Genomic DNA, 20,598 nt, shown 5'->3' with positions numbered 1-20,598 from the left:
ATACTGCATCAGGTATTGATAGCGAAATGCAGAAGAATGTGGGGGGGGGGGGGGGACAACATTGTCTAGAAGTAAGATGTGTATCACCGGGCCTGCCGGAGTGGCCGTGCGGTTCTGGGCGCTGCAGTCTGGAGCCGAGCGACCGCTACCGTCGCAGGTTCGAATCCTGCCTCGGGCATGGATGTGTGCCATGTCCTTAGGTTAGTTAGGTTTAATTAGTTCTAGGCAACTGATGACCACAGAAGTTAAGTCGCATAGTGCTCAGAGCCATTTGTATCACCGGAAAACAGAAGCAGAAGAAACTGGAAGATTTGGAAATGAGGTGATTTTGAAGAACGTTAAAAAATGAGCGACAAATAATGTAAGGTAGGAAGTATTAAAAGGAATTACGTGGCATGCAGTCCAGCAGAGGGAGGGCTTTACCAGAAGGAGGTTAAAATGGCTTTGAGCTCCATGGGACATAACATCTGAGGTCATCAGTCCCCTAGAACTTAGAACTACTTAAACCTAACTAATCTAAGGACATCACACACTTCCATGCCCAAGGCAGGATTCGAACCTGCGACTGTAGCAGTCGCGCGGTTCCGGACCGAAGCGCCTAGAACCGCTCTGCCACCGCGGCCGGCCCCAGAAGAAGGGACGTGTTAATAGGATATCAGGTACGACAACCAGAAATAACGTGGCACTTAAGGAGCACACGAAGGGAAAATAGTATATCCAGAAAAGTATTGTCTGATCAAAAGTATCCGTACACCTGTTAGTGTACAGTAATATGTAGTGTGGTTATCCTTCGCCTTTATAACGGCTTCCGCCCTGGTACACACACTTTCAGTGGGGTGACAATGTCTGTGGAGGAACGGGGGCCTGTGTTTCAGTAACAGCCGAAACGAGAGGTGTTCCATTGGCGTATGGTCGTAACTCTCGACAGATCAGTGTATTTCAGGACCGTTATTTTTCAGTATCCATTGCCTCACTGATGCTTTGACAGTGTGCATTATCTTGCTGATACAAGCAAACGCCGTCTCCAATACACAATGCTGTAAAATGTGTTCTTATCCTTCTGCATTTACAGTTTCTTTAGCACAATAAGAGGACCACACCCTAAACAAGAAAAACACCCGCACACCGTAACACTTTACCCATTAGTTATTTACATGTTCTGCAGATCATTGCCACGATTTTTACTGATATATGTAATGAGTGAGTGTGCAGACTGCATGTAAGTCTTGTTGTAAGACCACTTTTCCACAGTCACAGTAATGCAAGTGACGTTAGTTATAAACCGCGTTTTGCTTTGTTTCACAGCACATTCAGTGGTCAGATCTTTTTGTTTCCTGCTTCATTCCTAATGTTCTTCTACAAGTAGGTGTTCGATATTAGCACGCAGCACCTCACTGACACGAAATATATATTTTCGTTTTCGTGTTTTGTAGATCCACTTACACAAAGTACGCGCAGTGTATGTGGATCTACACAACATGAAAAGGACAACATATTTAGTGTCAGTGAAGTGCATTGTAGTAGAATCGAATACTTAATTTAGATTTGGTTGGCTGATTGATTGATTTGGGGGAGGAGACAAAACAGCGAGGTTCTCGCTCCCATCGGATTAGGAAAGAATGGGGAAGGAAGTCGACCGTGCCCTTTCAAAGGAACCATCCCAGCATTTGTCTGAAGCGATTTAGAGAAATCACAGAAAACCTAAATCAGGATGACCGGACGCGGATTTGAACTGTCGTCCTCTCGAATGCGAGTCCAGTGTGCTAACCACCGCGCCACCTCGCTCGAATTTACGTACGTTAGAAGAACCTTAGGAATGAAGTAGCAAACCAGAAAATTTATCCTGAACGTGCTTTTAAATAAGGCGATACACGTATGATCTAAATTATATTTTTAGGACAGTCGCAAAAAGCGGTATATAAGGCACGTTACTTGTACGTGTAAGTGATTTGTTGTGAGCGTAACCGCTTGCTGGCCATTTACAGTTTACGAAAATAGCGCTTAAATTTAATAGGAATGAACCTGCTATTCTCTAATATTACTTTCTTTTACAAGCAGGGCACTCCACCTGCATAAAAAGTAACAGAACGACGAGTTTGTAGCGGCACACGAAGTTCTCATTTATCTGTTAAAATAAGAAATTTGCAAAGATTTATTCATGCTGTACGAGAATTTATTTAAGAAAAATGAAAGTTTAACAGAACGGAAGATTTCTTTATTTTGTGTGGTTCGCCGTCTGCTGCGAATGGTGCACTGAACGGCCCTGCATTATAGAGAGAGCAGAGGAATAAACCACCAACCTTAGAGCAAAGAACTGGTTGGCCTCCGCTTGTGTAACAGAGGGATAACATGCGAAGCAGAGGCGAGGGGAAAAAAAAAAGACATGTGCAGCTAATATCAAGCTCTCGTTTGCTAGCGAAACAGATACAGCGATTGAATTTAATAACGAATGCAATTTTGTTTGTGGTGAGCTTTTGTACGGCGCATCTGGCGCCGCTCGCAGCGGAGGCGCTTGCGCAAATACGATACTTGCAGCGGATATTTGCCGCTGCGGACGCGTACTTAGATAGCTGAATTATTCAGCCCATATCTGCGCAGCGCGCTGCTGTAGCGTGGCATTCGGCCAGAAACTTTATTCTTGAGCGCGCGGACAAAAGGGGGAATATATTTCCTGCGCTGGCGGCAGGTAGAGTTCGCCACACCGACATATCGTGCCGCAGCGCTCGAGTTCTTAGGGGCGGGGTCGCCGCCGGACTTGGCTCCGTTACAATTCTGACCGTTGTGCGCTTCCTCTGGCGTGTGAACGCGTCTCTGCGAGGACACTATCCATTCTGGAAACAATGCGGCGCTGCCTCAAAATAGAGCTGGAAAACCTGTTCACTCACCGGCTTGCGGGCATCAAGAAGCGAGTAATGCAGTGCCTGCCACGTCGTTAGCCGGCGCGGTTCTAGTAGTGTAACACTGTTCAGCAATCGCTATTGCAAACGCGAGCCACGAATCGTCGAGTATGGGAATGCATGCGAAACTACGGGACGTGTGGGGACAGAACTCGGTCGGGAGACGAGTAACGTTGCTCTCTATTCTCTTCAAAACCGGACAAAATATTAGTCACTCCCCTTAAAACAGCACAGTATAGATAAGGGGTGGCCAAGTTTTGGCTCGCGGGCCGTGATCTGGCACGAGTGCTGTAGCGCTCAGCCTGGCTGGCACGTTTCCCCCATCACCACGCCACGCTGTCTCACTCTGGGGAGGGAGGGGGGTGGGAGAAACAGTGAACACGCATTTAAATGACAATGAAGTTGCACTGTATACGCCTTCGTTTTAGGTTTCACATTTCTCAACAACATATATCAAAAACAAAACAAATTTTCGATATTATTTAATTATTTTCGGCGAGCTGAATAAAATTTTTATGTGGTACAAACTGTCGGCATTCAGACAGTCGCAGAAAATTCCAGATTTTCGGACTCAGGTTGTCACATAATCGGAAATCATTTTGTTTAATAATAAAAACAATGTCTTTGATATATGTATGTTGATCAAAATATTGTAGCAATTTTGCGACCTCATTATGGGGGCATGGAAACGCTACCTAAGCAAATCGATGTAGACATCCTGGACAGTTTTAACGTTAAAGGGATTTGTTTTTGAAATGGGAATAATGCTGTAGATCAATAAGTTACATCTGCACAGGCGCAGGGGTACTTTCAGCCGACACGAGTAACGGTCTCGAAAACGGCTCGAAAACAGATGTAAGATTGGTAGTGTACTAAAAACGTTTAGGAAACTAACCGCGTAATTCTTTCAAGGTTATAATGAATGCTTATAACATCGCGTTTTCCTTTACGCCAGTAAGCTTAGGGAACTGGACTTCCTTTTTAGGTGCATGCCCATCAGATCAGAAATGTGTTGTTTCTCCCCTTGTAATGCCTTAATGTGCGTAGTGCACAATCAATTTCACTTAAAATGAGAGGTCTGCAATCCATTCTGGATATTCTAATTTGCGTTCCTGTTTCATTTTTCCTTTATAAATTCAACGATACCATGTTTTAAATCGAAAAATAGTTCCAGACGTATCCCTTGACTTAAACAACGTACTTGACAGTAATATATAAGGTCTTTATACCATTTGCTTAACTCCATCAAAACCTAATGCAACTGATAGTGGAGTAACGCGTGTGACTTAAGAAAATTTACTATTCGCACCACCAATTTCTTCTCGCGCTGGATGCCTTCTTATCGCAAAGTGCTTCTTGATGTACAGTACATTGAATCCCATCGGTTGCTCGTTGTAGACTTTTGCTGTTAGTACCCTTTCTTTGCAGGTAAGAGTGCATCGTACTTTTATTTCCAGTTTTGCTATTTCACAAAGGTGAAGCGAATGTATCAGCACTGCTGTACGTTACGAGCAGACAGCGGTAGCTTCCCACACCGGTTAGCAGAGGCGGTTAGCCATTTGGCGCTTTCAGAGCAAATAGGGTGAGGTGCTGATGCAGAAATCACTCGTGACATCAGCAAGAGATATTTAGTAAGTAATTGTTATTAATAAAAATTTGCTAACAAAAGTTGCCTTTTGACATTGACATTAGGAGAAGTCTACAGGTCATAGATACTATCTTTTAGTAATTTTACGATGCGAAGAAACATTCATATTAATCAATAAATGAATAACTTTCCCATAACCAAAGATGTACGATCTTATACAAACTATAACAGTTCTACGCTCAAGTTACAGACTGCTCCATAGACGGCAGACCTCGATAGGATGCCTTTCGATCTAGTCATATGGTAGGCCATGCTCTCGTACTCCGTTAGCTTACAGTCAACATTCATTTTACGTTGTTTCTTAAATAAACGCACCATAATGGCATCCCGTGTAAAAATTATTTGCACATAAACATTTTTTCCAGCTTCATTACGTAAAACATAGACAACAGTATTGCACTTCCAGAGTCCGACGGCGCTGCTACGTGTCTGCAAGGGGACATAAAACTGCGAAAGCTTCTCCAAGTAACAGGTGCGAAGAATTCCTACGCGGCGGCTCACTAAGTCACTTCAAGCACGGACTGGCTTAATTAATCGGAATTTCGGGTGGGAAAGCGTGGCCAGTTATACTGTACGCACCTTATACCACCAACTTCGGACTCACCGGGCAAACTGAGACATTTTTGGAGGTTTAGTACGAGTGGGGGTTCTTGTATCTTTCATCATCAAGTAAATTTTTTAGTTCTTTTTTTACAGTGTTGAAATGTCGTTCCACAGCAAATTTGCGGTACCTGTCGATTATGCGACTGTATGACAGATATTGAGAGTTCTCTTGTGTGCAAACAGCCACTGTACCTGCGAGCGTCCTCCATACCACGAAACAGAGCTGACTCCACGGTTCTGCCGAACTGAAGAGAGGTGTACGGACCGAAAAATGCTACAGCGCAGTGCTCAATGAGATGTCGCGCTGTTCCGGATACTTTCGAGAAGGACCGAGCAAATCCGAGACTGGCCGGGTCTTTGCCGCCAGCCGTAGCCACGCTGCTGTAGTATAGTGTAGGGCTGGTTCAAATGGTTATGGCTCTAAGCACTATGGGACTTAACATCCGAGGTCATCAGCCCCCTAGACTTAGAACCACTTAAACCTAACTAACCTAAAGACATCACACACATCCATGCCCGAGGCAGGATTCGAACCTGCGACCGTAGCGGTCACGCGGTTCCAAACTGACGCGCTTAGAACCGCTTGGTCACAGCGGCCGGCGTAGAACTGGTATCAAGCGAGCACGTGACTACACCGCTGATCTAAATCACGGGAGGGAAGTGGTCTGCAATTGGCAGTCGGTTGAAAGGAATAAAGGCAATAAGATTGGTCGCCGTGAAAAGAGCTATCGTCTTGTAACGTGTAAATGATCACACAGTCAATGAAATTGCCTTATTTTTTCATACACTGCTCAAAAGTATTAGGGACTATGACTTTGGACGTCTGCTGTATCCATTGCGCAATAATTGAGGATTGGGTATATCGTGAAATTATACTTTTATCTTTTAAAAACTAAATGTACAACAAAACATCATTACATCCTCGTTAGTCTACATAAGAAGAAGTTAAATGATTGACAGGCGACGAAAACAAAGTGGAAACAATCGTTCATCCCATCATCCTGGATGTTTTTCATGGGACTTTGAGGGCCTTTGTGAGCTTTTATTACTGCTTGACAAGTATCAATGAAACCCCGTGAGAGTTCCTGGAGAGGACGACCACGAACTCATCTGTCAAGCGTGTTCCACTCCTCTACGATCGCGTTTGGATCGGGACTCACCGCTAACTATCCCATTACTTCGAAGTCCAGGCTTTGCAAGACACACTTGGTGACATCCACCACATGGGCGCTGGCATTATCTTGCAGGAGGAAGAACTCAGGGCTACCAAAGTATGCAGCAGCCACCGCACAGTCCAACGGGATCTGCTCGATGTACTACCTGACAATATGGCGGCTATGGACAATGACAAGTTCCGGACGGCTGTCAACACTGAAGCCTCCTCGCAACATCACAGAAGCCTGGAAATTTGTCGATTGGCACGTATCACTCGCCACAGGTTTTCTCACACGAACACGGTCGTCACCTCGCGTCAGAGGATATCTTGACGCGTCTGTGAATAACTCGTTTCGTTATTGACGGAGTTGCCAGTTGACATGGGAGCGGCAGAATTGAATGCAAGCTGCAAAATGATGTGTCAATCGGTGTATTCCAACATGACGTCTTGGTCGTAAGGTCCTTTCTCGTAACCTGTTCATTACAGTCCGATCGGAAACACAGTCTCCAGTGGTCCTTCTGAGATCGTCTTGCAGTGCTCTGTGGCGTTATCCGTACGACACAACGACGCACAAATGGCCAGATATCGTTCTTCACGTGGGGCTGTAGTGCGTCGGCGACGTTGTCCACTCGCCTTGTGCACTGACCTGTCTCCCTGACACATGGAGAGGCATTGGCATCTGCAGGAAAACGGCCAAAAGTATATCCTTTTTGGATTTTCACTGCATCAAAGTGTCGCATTGCATGTCCTTGGTTGAACACAACGTCCACAAATGGCAACGGCCATCTGTATACCCCACCAAAAAACACTTGGACACCGGTACTCACATTCTTCTGACGGATCACATGAAGCTGTAATGCATTGCGCAGTCAATAGATGGCGAATGATTTTAACTGTTGCATACATGGAAAGCGAAGATATCAAGCCGTGCTATAAAAACACAAGTACCGCCTGTATAAAAATAGATTTAATATACCGGACATTGATAACCCATATCCCCTAATTCTTTTTAACACTTGGCCTATATATCAGCACAAACTGTCCAAGGTGTCTGCAAGGTATGATGTACCATTCGAAGCCATATAATACGACATAAAGGGGTCCTCAGACGCTCAGTATTATTATAGGGGTAGTATTGCCCAATAACAGGCAGTTCCTGCCGATACCGAGGGAAATTCAGTTCGCTCGGAACGAATTCCCGCAAAGAAGTGAAAAAGGTGAATGACAAAAGTTTAGGGAGTGTGCTGGGGGATGTATTAAAGCATCTTGCGGTACTTGAGAGAAATTAAATTCGTGACTTAAAAGAAAATGCCAGATACTTCGTTGTCAACAGTAGCAGAAAGCAGAAATGTTTATTTTACTTGTGGCAGTTTTCAGGAATGGCAAATGCACTGGTGTCCAAAATTTTAGCAACAAACGTAATTTTTGCAAGGTTGCGTTTATTTTGCCATAAAACGGTATAAATAGGTGGTAGTAAAGTAGAAATAATGTGAAGAATACAGAACGTAAACAACTACAATATGCGTAACGGTAGACAAAAGTGTTCTTCGTTTTTTCCAACTTTACAGATTTGCACACGCATTCAGATTACTGATAAATGTGCTCGGTGTGGTGTGTGACCATCTCTGGCAACAACACGCGCGTGACAACGACGAGGCGTACAGTGAATGATGTCATCAATCTCGTATTGAGGCAATAGCGCCCATTCTTCCTGCAGAGCTGCTCGCAAGTCTTGAAGAGTGGTTGGTGGACGTTGACGTGAACAAGCCGTCTCGCTAGTGCATCCCAGACATGCTCAATGGGATTCAAATCGGAAGAGCGAGCCGGCCACGCCAAGCGTACAGTATCTTCCGTGTCGAAGAAAACATCAACCACCAGTGCTCTATGAGACCGAGCATTATTGTCCATCAATACAAAATCTGGGTCCATAGCACCTCGGACAACCGCACATGAGATCCCAAGATCTCGTCATGATACCTGAGAGCAGTTACGTCTTTCTGATTTGTCCGTACAATTTTCTGAAGAGCTGTTCGGATGATCAGCATAATCCCTGCGCACACCATTAGGTATTCTCCTCGATATCGGCCTCCTTCCACAATGTTTGGGTCCCGAAATCGTTCCCTCCAGAGGCGAATCCGTTGAGAATTTCTCTCCAGACCAAATCGGGGCTCATCTGTCAGAAGAACATTGGACCACTATTCGACCATTCAAGAGACATGTTGACGACTCCGCTCTACACATTCCCTTCTGTGAAGGCGCGTCAGAGGTTCAGTACTAAGGCGGTACCGTTTTATCCTAACAGCCAAATGATTATTTCTCTTTCTGATGTCACACGTGGTTGGCTCTGCCCTGGTCTTAACGCCTCTCCACTGCAGAGTCTGGCAGGCGTCTTCTCTGTGCCATACTGCTTCGCCTGTGACAGTACAAAGCGATTGTGGTTGTGGGATTAACCAGCAAATACTACCCCGTGTGATAGGTGCCCTGGCGTCATCGTTGGCGTGGTTGCCCATTGACCGGATTGCCATCTGCAGAACACGATCGTACGGACATTTGCTGACAGTTCGTATGATTATATCGTGAATTAAACAGAGGAAGGTGAAATAGCGGCTTGTTGCATTAATTGTGGACAACCTTCTAATATCAGATCTGTTGGCCAGTCAGCAAATACGTTCTTTTTCCCTTGCAACAGTTGTCACACCACGGACATAAGATCGTGTTAGCTTTCAATCAAGAATTCTTCGTAGCAGTTGTTACAGTGGAGAAATATATAGAAAACAGAACATGTACACGATGAATGACACAGTTCACTTATTTCTCAGTCGTCCTTACGGTTTACGAATCTATGCTGCAGTGAATCAGCCATGAATTTTTTACTGGAAGCGTTTCAGACTTATTTCGTCCGTTCTGCTTAATTTCTGATTGTAGTTTCAAGGCAAGCAACTCAAGCGCAATTCTCACGAATATCTACGTCATCGAGCGCCGACATGTTCGTTACAAAAGCAGAGTTGTACCTGACTTGTTCCTGGCATACATGTTGCTTATACAATAATGTTTTGCCATTCGTGGCCTTTACTTCCTCGCAGTATTATCGCGCAATGAATATTGGGCGTGTGAGAGCCCTTTATGAACAGTGGTCCTAAAAAGGTCAGACGGAGACCAGATACAATACCTCATTAATAAATGTCGGTTTCAGACTTCAGAGGAATGGTTGCTGTCAACGACTGCAGATCCATCTCAACTAGTTTCAGAACAAACATTGCGGAGGGAACTGCGTTCGGTGGGCTGTTGTAGTAGGGTGTCTCGCAAAAGGCCATTGCTCCAAAAGCACATAAGGCTGCAAACTTCAGTGGGCAAAACAAAGATTAAAACACGACAGTAGCTGTTTAAAGTCGTGTGGTACGGTCCGATGAGTTGCGATTTTGTACCTTTTTGGATAATTCGAGGCATCGAGTAAATGGATGGCCCAGTGAGGCGTGTGTCCAGCGTGGTTCTGTGATTCTTTTGGAGGTGTTTTTGATATAATGACTAGTTCACTTATTCACATTACCGTTAACATGAACCATGATGATTATTTCAGCGTCCTCAGTGACCACCTTTCTTCTGCATCTTCATAATGAGTATGCTTGGGCACTCCCATTCCTAAAGCCCGTCTCACACGGAGCAAGGTTGCGAGATGGCGTGCATGCCTGCCGGCTTGCAGGGAAAGGAGCCGGCTATCTTCCATGCCGAAGCTCTCCCACGGTGCAAGATCGGCAGCTAGTTGTGTTGGGATCGGCTGCATGTTGTATCGAACGAAGATGGCTGCTTCAGGTACAGATGTTCCGAGCAAACTGGCGTTATTAGCTGTTTTGGTGCTAGACTATGCAGAAATGCATGCTAATGAGAGAAGAAAAAGAAAGAATGGACGAAAAACTGGATTAAGAGGAGAAACGCTGGAAAAGGTGTGCTGTCCATGCTTCATAAAGGGTTGAGGTTAATTCGCATAACACCTACTTTTGTTTGAAAAGTATCACCATTTCATTACTGTTTGATTTTATAAATATACCAATAATGACTTATATACGACTTTATTTTATAGGATAGAAGATCGTACATCCTTTGCAAATTTTATACGAATGAATGTATTGCTATTTGCAACTCTTTTGAGTGCCTCTGCACGCAAGTGTTTATTATAATAGTTTGCGCTTTTCACGACGTACAGACATTGTTCTTCCCTATAAGTACATATCAATGCTTCAATAGCTTCCTTGGACCACTGCGTTGCCATTATTTAATAATTATAAGAACTTCCTACCGCACCTCACAACAGCAGAAAAGCGACTATCAACAAAGGCGTCCCGCCCAAGCTTTCCAGCAAGGTAGCCCGCTAGCAGACGACGGAGCCCGCAAGGTAGCCGCCGCGCGAGCCAGCAAGGAAACAGCGAATCTTGCTCCGTGTGAGACGGGCTTAAGACAACAGCGCCCGTGTTCACAGCGCAGCAAGAATATGTTCCTTTTTTTGACGAACACTGAAGCGCACTTTCGGACATCTGTTGGCCCACAAAATCACACGATGCTAATCCCATAGAAAGTGTCTGGGGCTATATGGAACAACGGGCAAATGGATCTATCGGTACCTTACGATTTGCTAGCTCTGCGGCAACTAAATTGAAATGAATTGCCTAAGCTCTGTGTGGAGTATATGAAGAAACTTGTGGTCTCTATCCTCGCCGAATTTAGGCCATGATCCAAGTCAGAGGCGGTGTTACACAGTACTAGCATGATGTTCTGGTGGGTGACAAATTCTGTGTCCGGTGTGTGTAGTTTCGCCATTGTCCATATTCTGAACTGCCTGCGAGGTCTAGGTGTATACGTAGGTGGCTGCAGACCATACGAGACGAGATGGTCTTCAACTTTGCCCATTAATCGTCGTGAAGCCAGCTCAAAAGTCTCTTGCATTAATTGGAGAGTAATTTCGCCTTATACAAGACATCGCTTTATTAGTTTTGTTATTACCCAAACATGTTTCAGCACTTCGTGCTATCTTCAGTGAGATTTTTCGTGTATTTTCTTTCTGATGTGATGCCATTAGTTGCTACGCTGGTAGTTTTCTATCTGCCTGGCGCTCTACAGCTTGTCATGGTTATTTTGCTGCGTCAAAAAATAAACAAAAAATCTCACTGAAGATAACACATCAAGTGCTGAAACCTGTTTGTGTAAAAACAAAGGTAATACATCTTCATCTACATGACCATTATACAATTCACACTCAAGTGCCTGGCAAAGGGTTCGCCGAACCAGTTTTACACTATTTCTCTACCGTTACGCTCTCGAATAGGACGGGATGAAAACAAACACTTAAATCTGTCCGTGCGAGCTCTGTAAATATAACTTTTATCTTTTCCGAAGTAACAGAACTGTCAGTCAGCAACTTTGCGTTTACTGCGCTGTTCATGTGCAAGATGAAAATTAAAAAGTGTTTGTGCCAAATACATAAACGCGAATGTATCGCAAACACACAACTCGTTAGCTAAACAAGATCGTTATTTTGCACAGGCCAGCCGCAGCATTCTATCGATGTTTTAAGGTTGTACTTACAGAAGATTGAAATGTGTACAGTGTAGAGCAAATTAACGTGGCCGGGAGAACAGAGTTTCAGTGTACAAAGAAACACAGCAGAGGGAAGGAAATAAAAGTACTAACCTGACTGTAGCAGGTGTTGAAAGTAATCCCCATTTATCTCTTGGGTCCTGGTCCGCGTGTTGCTGAAGGGGGATCGAAGCTGGACTCCTTGAATTGCTGCAATTTCATCCGAAATGTTCTGATCCAGTGTTTGAAGACTATGAGGGTGCCTGCTGTACGCCGTAGACTTGAGGACTCCCCACACAGAGTACACGCGCACTGACAGATCAGGTGACCAGCTAGGGCTAACAACTCTGTTAGGCGTGAAGATGTGCGTTTAAATGTGCTCGAAGGTTCGGCCGGCTGTATGGACAGTTGCTCCATTCTATTGGAAGTAACTGTAGGTCTTTTCCTTCTCCGTTAATGCTGCCACAAATGGTTTCAAAATGTTAGCAATGTTACGCGCAAAATTCATCGTCTGATGAAAGAGATGAGACCAATAAAGCGGCGTGCAGAGACTGCACACCAAACCCCAACCTTCTGATCATGCAATGGTGTTTCGCGGATGATAAGCGAATTCTCCGCTGCCCAGAACCTGTGATTCTGCGAGTTGACATAACCACTTAAGTGAAATCAGGCTTCATTAGACATCCATGTCCAAGCCATTCATTGTTATCTGAGTGGACAGACACACAACTAGAGGGGTGAGGAGCATCTGCTGGTTTTAATGAATGAACAACACACACTCCGAGGGGATGCATTAGGGTCCAGTTGGAGTATTCGTCCGCATGATCGACTGATAAGCCGGTCTCTTGCGACAGGCGTCGGTTTTATTTGGTAGCACTGTGAAGCATTTTCTGATGGATCACAGCAACATTTTCTGCTGTGCGGACACGTTTCGGAATGTTTTTTGACTTCTTCAAAACAGATCCTGCCTGACGCTGATTCCGGGGCTAGTGTTGCATGGCACTCTTTGATGGCGTTTTGACTCCACATCATTAAACTTCTCAGCAAACATCTGACCACGCCGTTTCCACGACTTCGTTATCACGTAACTTTCCACAACGAACAACCGCTGTTCCACTGTGAGTACCACCGTTCCCTGCTCCACTCGCACTGACACGCCCGCACTACGCTCTGAATAGGCGTGGATCATATGGCGCGCGTACAAGGGGTGTGCGCGACACGGGGTGTGGACGTATGCAAACAATCACGTCCATTCGTATCCACTCGTCCGGGCCACTTATATTTGCCCCACCCTGTATTATCCCAACTGAAGATCGCTGAAAGCCCGAAACGCGTATTGGCACACATATATAAAAAGAAATAAAAAGGGGCTGGTTGCAGTGTTTCTTAATATAATATGTCAACAGAATATTTTCGCATTCGGAGGAGAAATTTGGTGATTGAAATTGCGTGAAAAGATCTCGCTTCTACGTAAAACGCCTTTGTTTTAATGATTGCATATCATATCCGTGACACTCTCTCCCCAATTTATCGATAATACGAAACGAGCTGTCGTTTCCTGAAGTTTTTCAGTGTCCTCCGTCAGTCCTTCTGGCAAGGATCCCATACATCGCAGCGAACTCCAGCAGACAGACAGAGAGAGACGGCGCAGTGGTTTGGACACTGAACCCGCATTCGGGAGGACGACGGTTGAATCCACCTCCTGCCGTCGAGATTTAGATTTTATTTGGGTTTCCCGTGCTCTCTCTAAATCGCTCCAGCTAAATGCCGCGATTGTTTCTTTGAAATGGCACGGCCGATGTCCATCCCCAACCTTCAGACAATTAGAGCTTGTTCCCCGCCTCGAATAACTTCGTACTGCATGGGACATTAAATACTGGTCTTCATTCGTTCGTTCGTTCGTTCCTTCCTTCCTTCCTTCTTTCTTTCTTTCTTTCAGTATTTCCTACCTTGCTTGCTTCCTTCCTTTAGTCGAGGACACGAGTAGGCGTAGTGTTGGGAGTCGCTTTTCACAGACCTATTGCATCTTCTAAGTGTTCTACCAATAAAACGCAGTCTTTCGTTCGCACTCTCCGCAACATTAGCTATGGGATCGTTCCAGTTTACGTTGTTCCTAATTGTAATCCCAAGGTATTTAGCTGAATTGACAGCCTTTAGATTTGTCAGATTTATCTTGTAACCTTGTTGCATGAATCGGAATTCCTCTGCCGTTTTTCTTAGCAGGCTCGAAATTAATAAGAACTACAACATCCAACCGAAACAGTTTCACCACGCTGCAAACGATAAGACATTTTAAGTTTTGGAAAAAAATAAACGAATGGTAAAAAGGAAATAAAGGTAATGTCCTACACGATTTCAATTTTCACCACCGAGCGAGGTGGCGCAGTGGTTAGACACTGGACTCGCATTCGGGAGGACGACGGTTCAATCCCGCGTCCGGCCATTCTGATTTAGGTTTTCCGTGATTTCCCTAAATCATTCGAGGCAAATGCCGGGATGGTTCCTCTGAAAGGGCACGGCCGACTTCCTTCCCCATCCTTCCCTAATCCGATGAGACCGATGACCACGCTGTCTGGTCTCCTTCCTCAACCAACCAACCAACCAACCAACCAACCAACCAATTTTCACCAACTGTTGTGAAACTTCACTGAATACTTATCTTTCCCTTAGCAGGGTAAACATTATTTCTTTTAATCTGAAAACAAAGTAAACAACAGTAACGAAAAGAAAAAGCCCACACAACACGCGCTGATTCTGTTCTTCGTTAGACGTATTGTTACGTCCTCATTACTCTGATTGGTAAATCACATTACGACGTTAACGTAGCTATTTGGTTCGGAAATAAGGCATCAATTCGACGTAAAATGAGTCGGCGTGTGGAGCGTATACGTCTTACTGCCAAAAAACAGGACGTCGACCAACTCGTTATTGTTCGTAAAAAGTTTAATGAAATTAACTAATAGTCCCGGTCGCTATGAAGCTGATACTGGTTTCAAATCGTCTAAAAATTTTTGAAAAACTGAGTAGTTTAGTAATGCAGTCTCCATTCCACACGAACAAACTATACTGTTTAAACCAATTGGTTATTATGACAGCAAATCAGATAATCTAGAGAGGTGTTATGACTTCATGATAATAACATGGCGACTGCTAGTTCGACGTTTTCCTGTCTGAAGAAAATTACACTGAAAAATACATGTTACTTGTCAGTTTAGAAGATAAGTACCAAAATAGCTTAACGATAGTAACTGAAATAAGCAATCACTTATCAAAACGCATTCGTTACAACGTATCAACGCTTAGTATTAAAGGTTGTGCTGTGCCCTAATTGACTTCACATGGTCTGTTTAAACACATATCAATATTCGTACATAAATATACACAAGTTTGAAGCCATGCGAAATCAGATAAACGCAGAATGACACACAACGTAAAAGTTATGAACCACTATCTTTTAATGTGTCTGGAATTGCTGGCACTTCATGATTAGTCTTCAGACCGGAAGCTTATTGTTGTTATTGAACTAATACTTTCAATGAAAATTAGTTCATATAATTAAGAAAACTGCGAATTAAAATAAAGCTTGGCTCATATCGACTAATATTTGAAATAGTGCTAGAGGTAATTGACACAATGAATCCTGCAGGGCTGTCCATAAATCCGTAAGAGTACGAGGGGGTGGAGATCTCTTCCGAACAACACGTTGCAAGGCAGCCGGGATATGCTCAATAATGTTCGTGTGTGGGGAGTTTGGTGGCCAGAGGAAGTGTTTAAACTCAGAAGAGTGTTCCTGGAGCCACTCTGTCGCAATTCTGGACGTGTGGCCTGCCGCATTGTCCTGCTGGAACTGCCCAAGTCCGTCGGAATGTACAACGGACATGAATGGATGCAGGTCATCAAACAGGATGCTTACGTGCGTGTCACCTGTCAGAGTCGTATCTAGACATATCAGGGTTCCCATATCATTCCAACTGCACACGACCCACACAATTACAGAGCCTCCAGACGCTTGAACAGTGCCCTGCTTGCATGCAGGGTCCATGGATTCATGAGTTTGTCTCTATACCCATACACGTCCATCCGCTCGATACAGTTTGAAACGAGACGCGTCCGACCAGACAGCATGTTTGCAGTCATCAACAGTCCAATGTCGGCGCTGACGGGCCTACATTAGGCGATAAGCTTTGTGGCATGCAGTCATCAAGGGTACACGAGTGGGACTTCGGCTCCGAAAGCCCATATTGATGATGTTTCGTTGAATGGTTCGCACGCTGAGATTTGTTGATGGCCCTGTATTGAAAGCTGCAGCAATTTGCGGAAGGGTTGCACTTCTGTCACGTTGAATTTCTCTCTTCAGTCGTCGTTGGTCCCGTTCTTGCAAGATCGTTTTCCCGCCACAGCGATATGGGAGATTTGATGATTTACTGAATTCTTGATATTCACGGTACCCTCTTGAAACGGCCGTATCGGAAAATCCCCACTTTATCGCTACCTCGGAGATGCTGTGTCCCATCGCTCGTGCCCCGACTTTAACACCACGCTCAAACTCACGCCATATTCTACCTGTTTACATATCTCTGTATTTGAATACGCGTGCCTATACCAGTTTCTTTGCCGCTTATGTGTATATTTCGAGAATCATCTCAAAAGTAACTAGAAATTAGGAAGTGGATCATATCCCATATCACAAACTTCAGTTACAAAATCTCCATCCTAACGCTATTTTCGTGATTTGGCAAACTGGCTCTTGCCTGATGCCCTCCTCGTAACCGCTGCCGTCAGTTAACCTAACGGAGGTAAGTCGTATGCGCCAGATGTCCGTTAATCACGCTAGCTGTTTTTGTATATTACAATTTTCTGAAGCAGAGACTGGAGACTGCAGATAAGAAAGATATGAACATAGTTTCCAACATTGTGTACTGCGTACGGCTATGAATCAGTTCAGACACGATGATACTATCAACATGACAATGCACCCTGCCACAAAGCGCCATCTAATGGTCAGATAGTGTATGTTACTATAACACAGGAAACCAGAAATCCACTGACAAACTTGCAGAGTACGAACACAGACTGTCTAAAAAGAAACATCACCGTATTGGCTCCCAAGCCTAAGCCATCTCGCTCTAGCAGGGCTCGGAAGTACGAAGCTTTGTTATATAAGTTCCTATCATATTCCAAATGTTACATCTAACAGGCTTAAGTCCAGTCAGACACCAATAAATACTGCTGCAGCAGTTGTTGTTCATGGATTTGATATGGGGTACATCATGAAAGGGAACAAATATGGATCCAACTAGTACAACCAGAAATACATACCGACCTAATAACGACACTAAACCAGCAGGCATCAATTTGTTCCGACGTACGTGGAAGACATTTAATAGAATCCGCATTAACTGTGGACTTTGCAAGCACATATTTCTCAAACAGAAAAAAGTGCCCGATTCATCTTAGACTTGTGAGGCACCCCAGACCATGCAACATGTCATGCAGGAGTGAACTTTAACATGATACCCAGTCAATGCAAAGAAACTTCCTGTCACTGACTCAGAGTGCTGTTGACTGGATCGAGAAATTAGATTTAGCATCATAAACTAGTACACCATATATTTAAGATTCTTTTCGTCTATTTGTCGCCTATTTTTCATTAGCACCATGCCGGTGTTTCATGCCTGTAGCATTAAATAATGTCTAATAAATATGGGCTGTAAAACGCATATCTTAAGAGCAGTGAGCACTTGTCCATCTTTACTACTGTGAAACACATCTCTTCTACTGAATAAGTATGCATAGCTTTTAAACTGTACTTCCCAAAACATGAAAAGCAAAGAGCTTGCAGCAGAAGAGATGTATTTCACAGTATCAAAGATGAACATGGGCTTTTAGCTCTTGAGTTATGCATTTTAGAACTCGTGCTTACTAGCGATTTTCGTGTTTTGGTCTTTACTAACGTCTCTGAAAGTTTGTGACGGAGTCCAGATTCAGGCTGTATTTTATGCACACACAACATATGAAACTGAATGTGTTAGACAAAAAACGAAATAAATTCTTTGCCTGGCATAGTACGTTTGTAGTCGTGTATTACAACAAAACAAAAATTTGCCACACTTGCTGACACATAGCAATGTTCCAGATGTGATACTCTCTGCTGCACAACTTACTTAAGCGGCTGCTGTTTGTGTTTCAGGAACCTGGTGCACAACCTCAGCCTGGTCGACCTGTCCGAGACGCAGGTGAGTGTCTTCTCTCCGGTTCGACACTTGTAATATCACCTCGTTAAAGAAATTTGTCCGTCAATGGCTTGCTGAAACGCTTCAGCGCAGCTTTGTTTACAGTGCGGCGACTAATTTTTTAATTGATTTACCATTCTGAAATGAATCGCTTCCCCTGCAAAACGTACCGTTTTTTTCCTTTTTCTGCAATGCTGACACACAAAAAAGAAAAAGTTAGCAGCTTTATGACTGTGTGAAGTAAAAGTATCTGCCTAATCTGCCTGGTTCACTTAAGCTTCTTCATTCGAAAGAGTCGGGCTGTGCATCTAAAGGGTGTCTGAGGGAAGAATTTGTTGTGTCTAGACAAGACAGCCTAGACACAATGAGAGGAAGCCGAAAGGCACGCGCTACGCTCACGCAGATGGGCGTGAGGTCTGAAACAGGATAAGTAATGAATGCTATAAAGAAAAGTACGTAGCTTCTGGAATACTTAACTTTAATCCATCCTTTTGGTACATCTGGAGATTGTGGCGATACAAGTGAGACTCTTTAGATACATGCAATGTTACTAATGGCGCCTTGCTGGGTCGTAGCCATTGACTTAGCTGAAGGCTATTCTAACTATCTGCTCGGCAAAGGAGCGAGGCTTCGTCAGTGTAGTCGCTAGCAAAGTCGTCCGTACAACTGGGGCGAGTCCTAGTCCGTATCTCGAGACCTGCCTTGTGGTGGCGCTCGGTCTGCGATCACACAGTGGCGACACGCGGGTCCGACATGTACTAATGGACCGCGGCCGATTTAAAACTACCACCTAGCAAGTGTGGTGTCTGGCGGTGACACCACAGAATTAATGAATCGGTGTGAGATACGAGAAACCCTGCTCGTGGAACCACTGTGCGAAAGCTAAGAATCAACACGATGTGTCAGAGAACTGTGGCAGTGCGATACGAACATAACGAATCGCTTATGTGATGTAATAAACTGATTTATTATGTACATGTTGGTAATAATAGCCAGTGACCGCTTAAAAGACCCATATCTCCTTTCCTCCCGTTTAATTGTGCCAATGTTCCTGATGGACAAAGCTCCACTCCGTCGTACAATATTCCGTTTGATCTTCGTGCATGTGTGTAGGTCCAGCATGATGGATACTGTAACCTTCTGCTAGTTCTCACCTATCCATGAAAAATCAACAGGAGTGCAGTTTATTGTAACAGACGGTTGCATTTCGTGGCCGTGTCGGTTTAGCTGATGGAGCTCTGGACTCCGTCCCTGGAGGCCTGGGGTTCAATTCCGGATAGGGGAGACTTTTCCTCGTTCCAGTCCCTCCAAGATGCCCTCATGCCCACACATTCTGCTGTCAGATGAGTACTGTGGATCTCTCCCGGGAATAAAAAGAAGGAAGGAAGGAAGGAAGATTTAACGTCCCGTCGACAGCGAGGTCATTAGAGACGGAACTCAGAATCGGATTACAAAAGGATGATCATCATCATCAATGTTCTGCCCACGGCAGGTCTTGCCATGTAGATCTCCATGCGGTCCTGTCATTTGTCACCCTCTTCGTTTTTTCATAATTGTTTTCTATCTTTGCACTATTCACCATCAGTAAACTCTCTCTTCTCGTTCAATATACAAGTCAGTTGTGTTTCTCTTCCTGATTATCTTTAAAATTTCTCACTTTTCCTCCACTCTTCTCAACACCACCTTACTTCTCAATTTGTCTAGCCATTTGATCCCTCCTCCAAATCCATACCTGAAATGCTTCTATTCTTCATTCTTGCTCTTCCTTAGTTCCGTATAATGCCACATTCCATATGAAGCATCTCGCCAGTCTTACTCTCAGGTCCCTGTCGATGCACCCACATAGAAGCCGCCGCCTCTTATTAGATGGGTCCTTGGCAGTTGCCATATGCGTTTTCACCTCATTGTTGCACCTTCTGTGTTCCTAAATTATGCTTCCCAGATATTTGAAAACACCAACTTGTACTATAGCTTCCTGCCTTAACATTATAGCTGTTCTTATTTTTCTTGCACTTATCACCATAGATTTTGTCTCTTTCTTTTTAATTCTCGTTCCGAATCCCTCTCAGGTGGTATTTAATTTTTTTAACATTCCAGTCATAGTTCTTTCGCTCTCTACCAATAACACCACATCATCCGGAAAGCTAATACATTCTGTCCTCCTGCCACCAACCCGCGCTCCTCTTGTTGAAAGGAGGGGAAGGAAATCGGTCGTGTCTTTTCTAACGAACAATCCCCGCATTTACCTGGAGCAGTTTAGGGAACTCACGGAAAACTTAAAATCGGGATGGCCAGACGCGCATTTGAACCATCGTCTTTACGAATGCGAATCCGCTGTGCTAATCACTGAGCCATCTCGTGCGGTCTGGGGATAAGAGGCGGCAGGGACGAAGAGCCAACAGCCCTCGCCCTCCTACTGCCGCGGCTAAGAAGGCTGCAGTCAGGCCAGTGGCTGTGCGCCATAGAATTTACCACTGTAAGCTGTTGTATTTC

The 20,598-nt window shown here is 44.4% G+C and overlaps 1 protein-coding gene across 2 annotated transcripts in view; it reads left to right on the top strand.

Annotated features, from left to right (window-relative positions):
- The window catches only part of LOC124615370 (semaphorin-1A), a 911,857-nt gene that overhangs the window by 632,058 nt on the left and 259,201 nt on the right, over positions 1-20,598 (top strand). For both annotated transcript variants that reach the window (XM_047143193.1, XM_047143192.1), the window contains exon 4: positions 18,063-18,108. In XM_047143193.1, the coding sequence (XP_046999149.1) occupies positions 18,063-18,108 (46 nt within the window). The remainder of the gene's footprint in view (positions 1-18,062; positions 18,109-20,598) is intronic.

Source organism: Schistocerca americana, chromosome 5, assembly GCF_021461395.2.
Source record: "Schistocerca americana isolate TAMUIC-IGC-003095 chromosome 5, iqSchAmer2.1, whole genome shotgun sequence".
NCBI classification, from domain to species: Eukaryota; Metazoa; Arthropoda; class Insecta; order Orthoptera; family Acrididae; genus Schistocerca; species Schistocerca americana.
The sequence above is the reverse complement of the archived record's forward strand: the minus strand, read 5'-3'. Positions and strand labels throughout refer to the sequence as shown.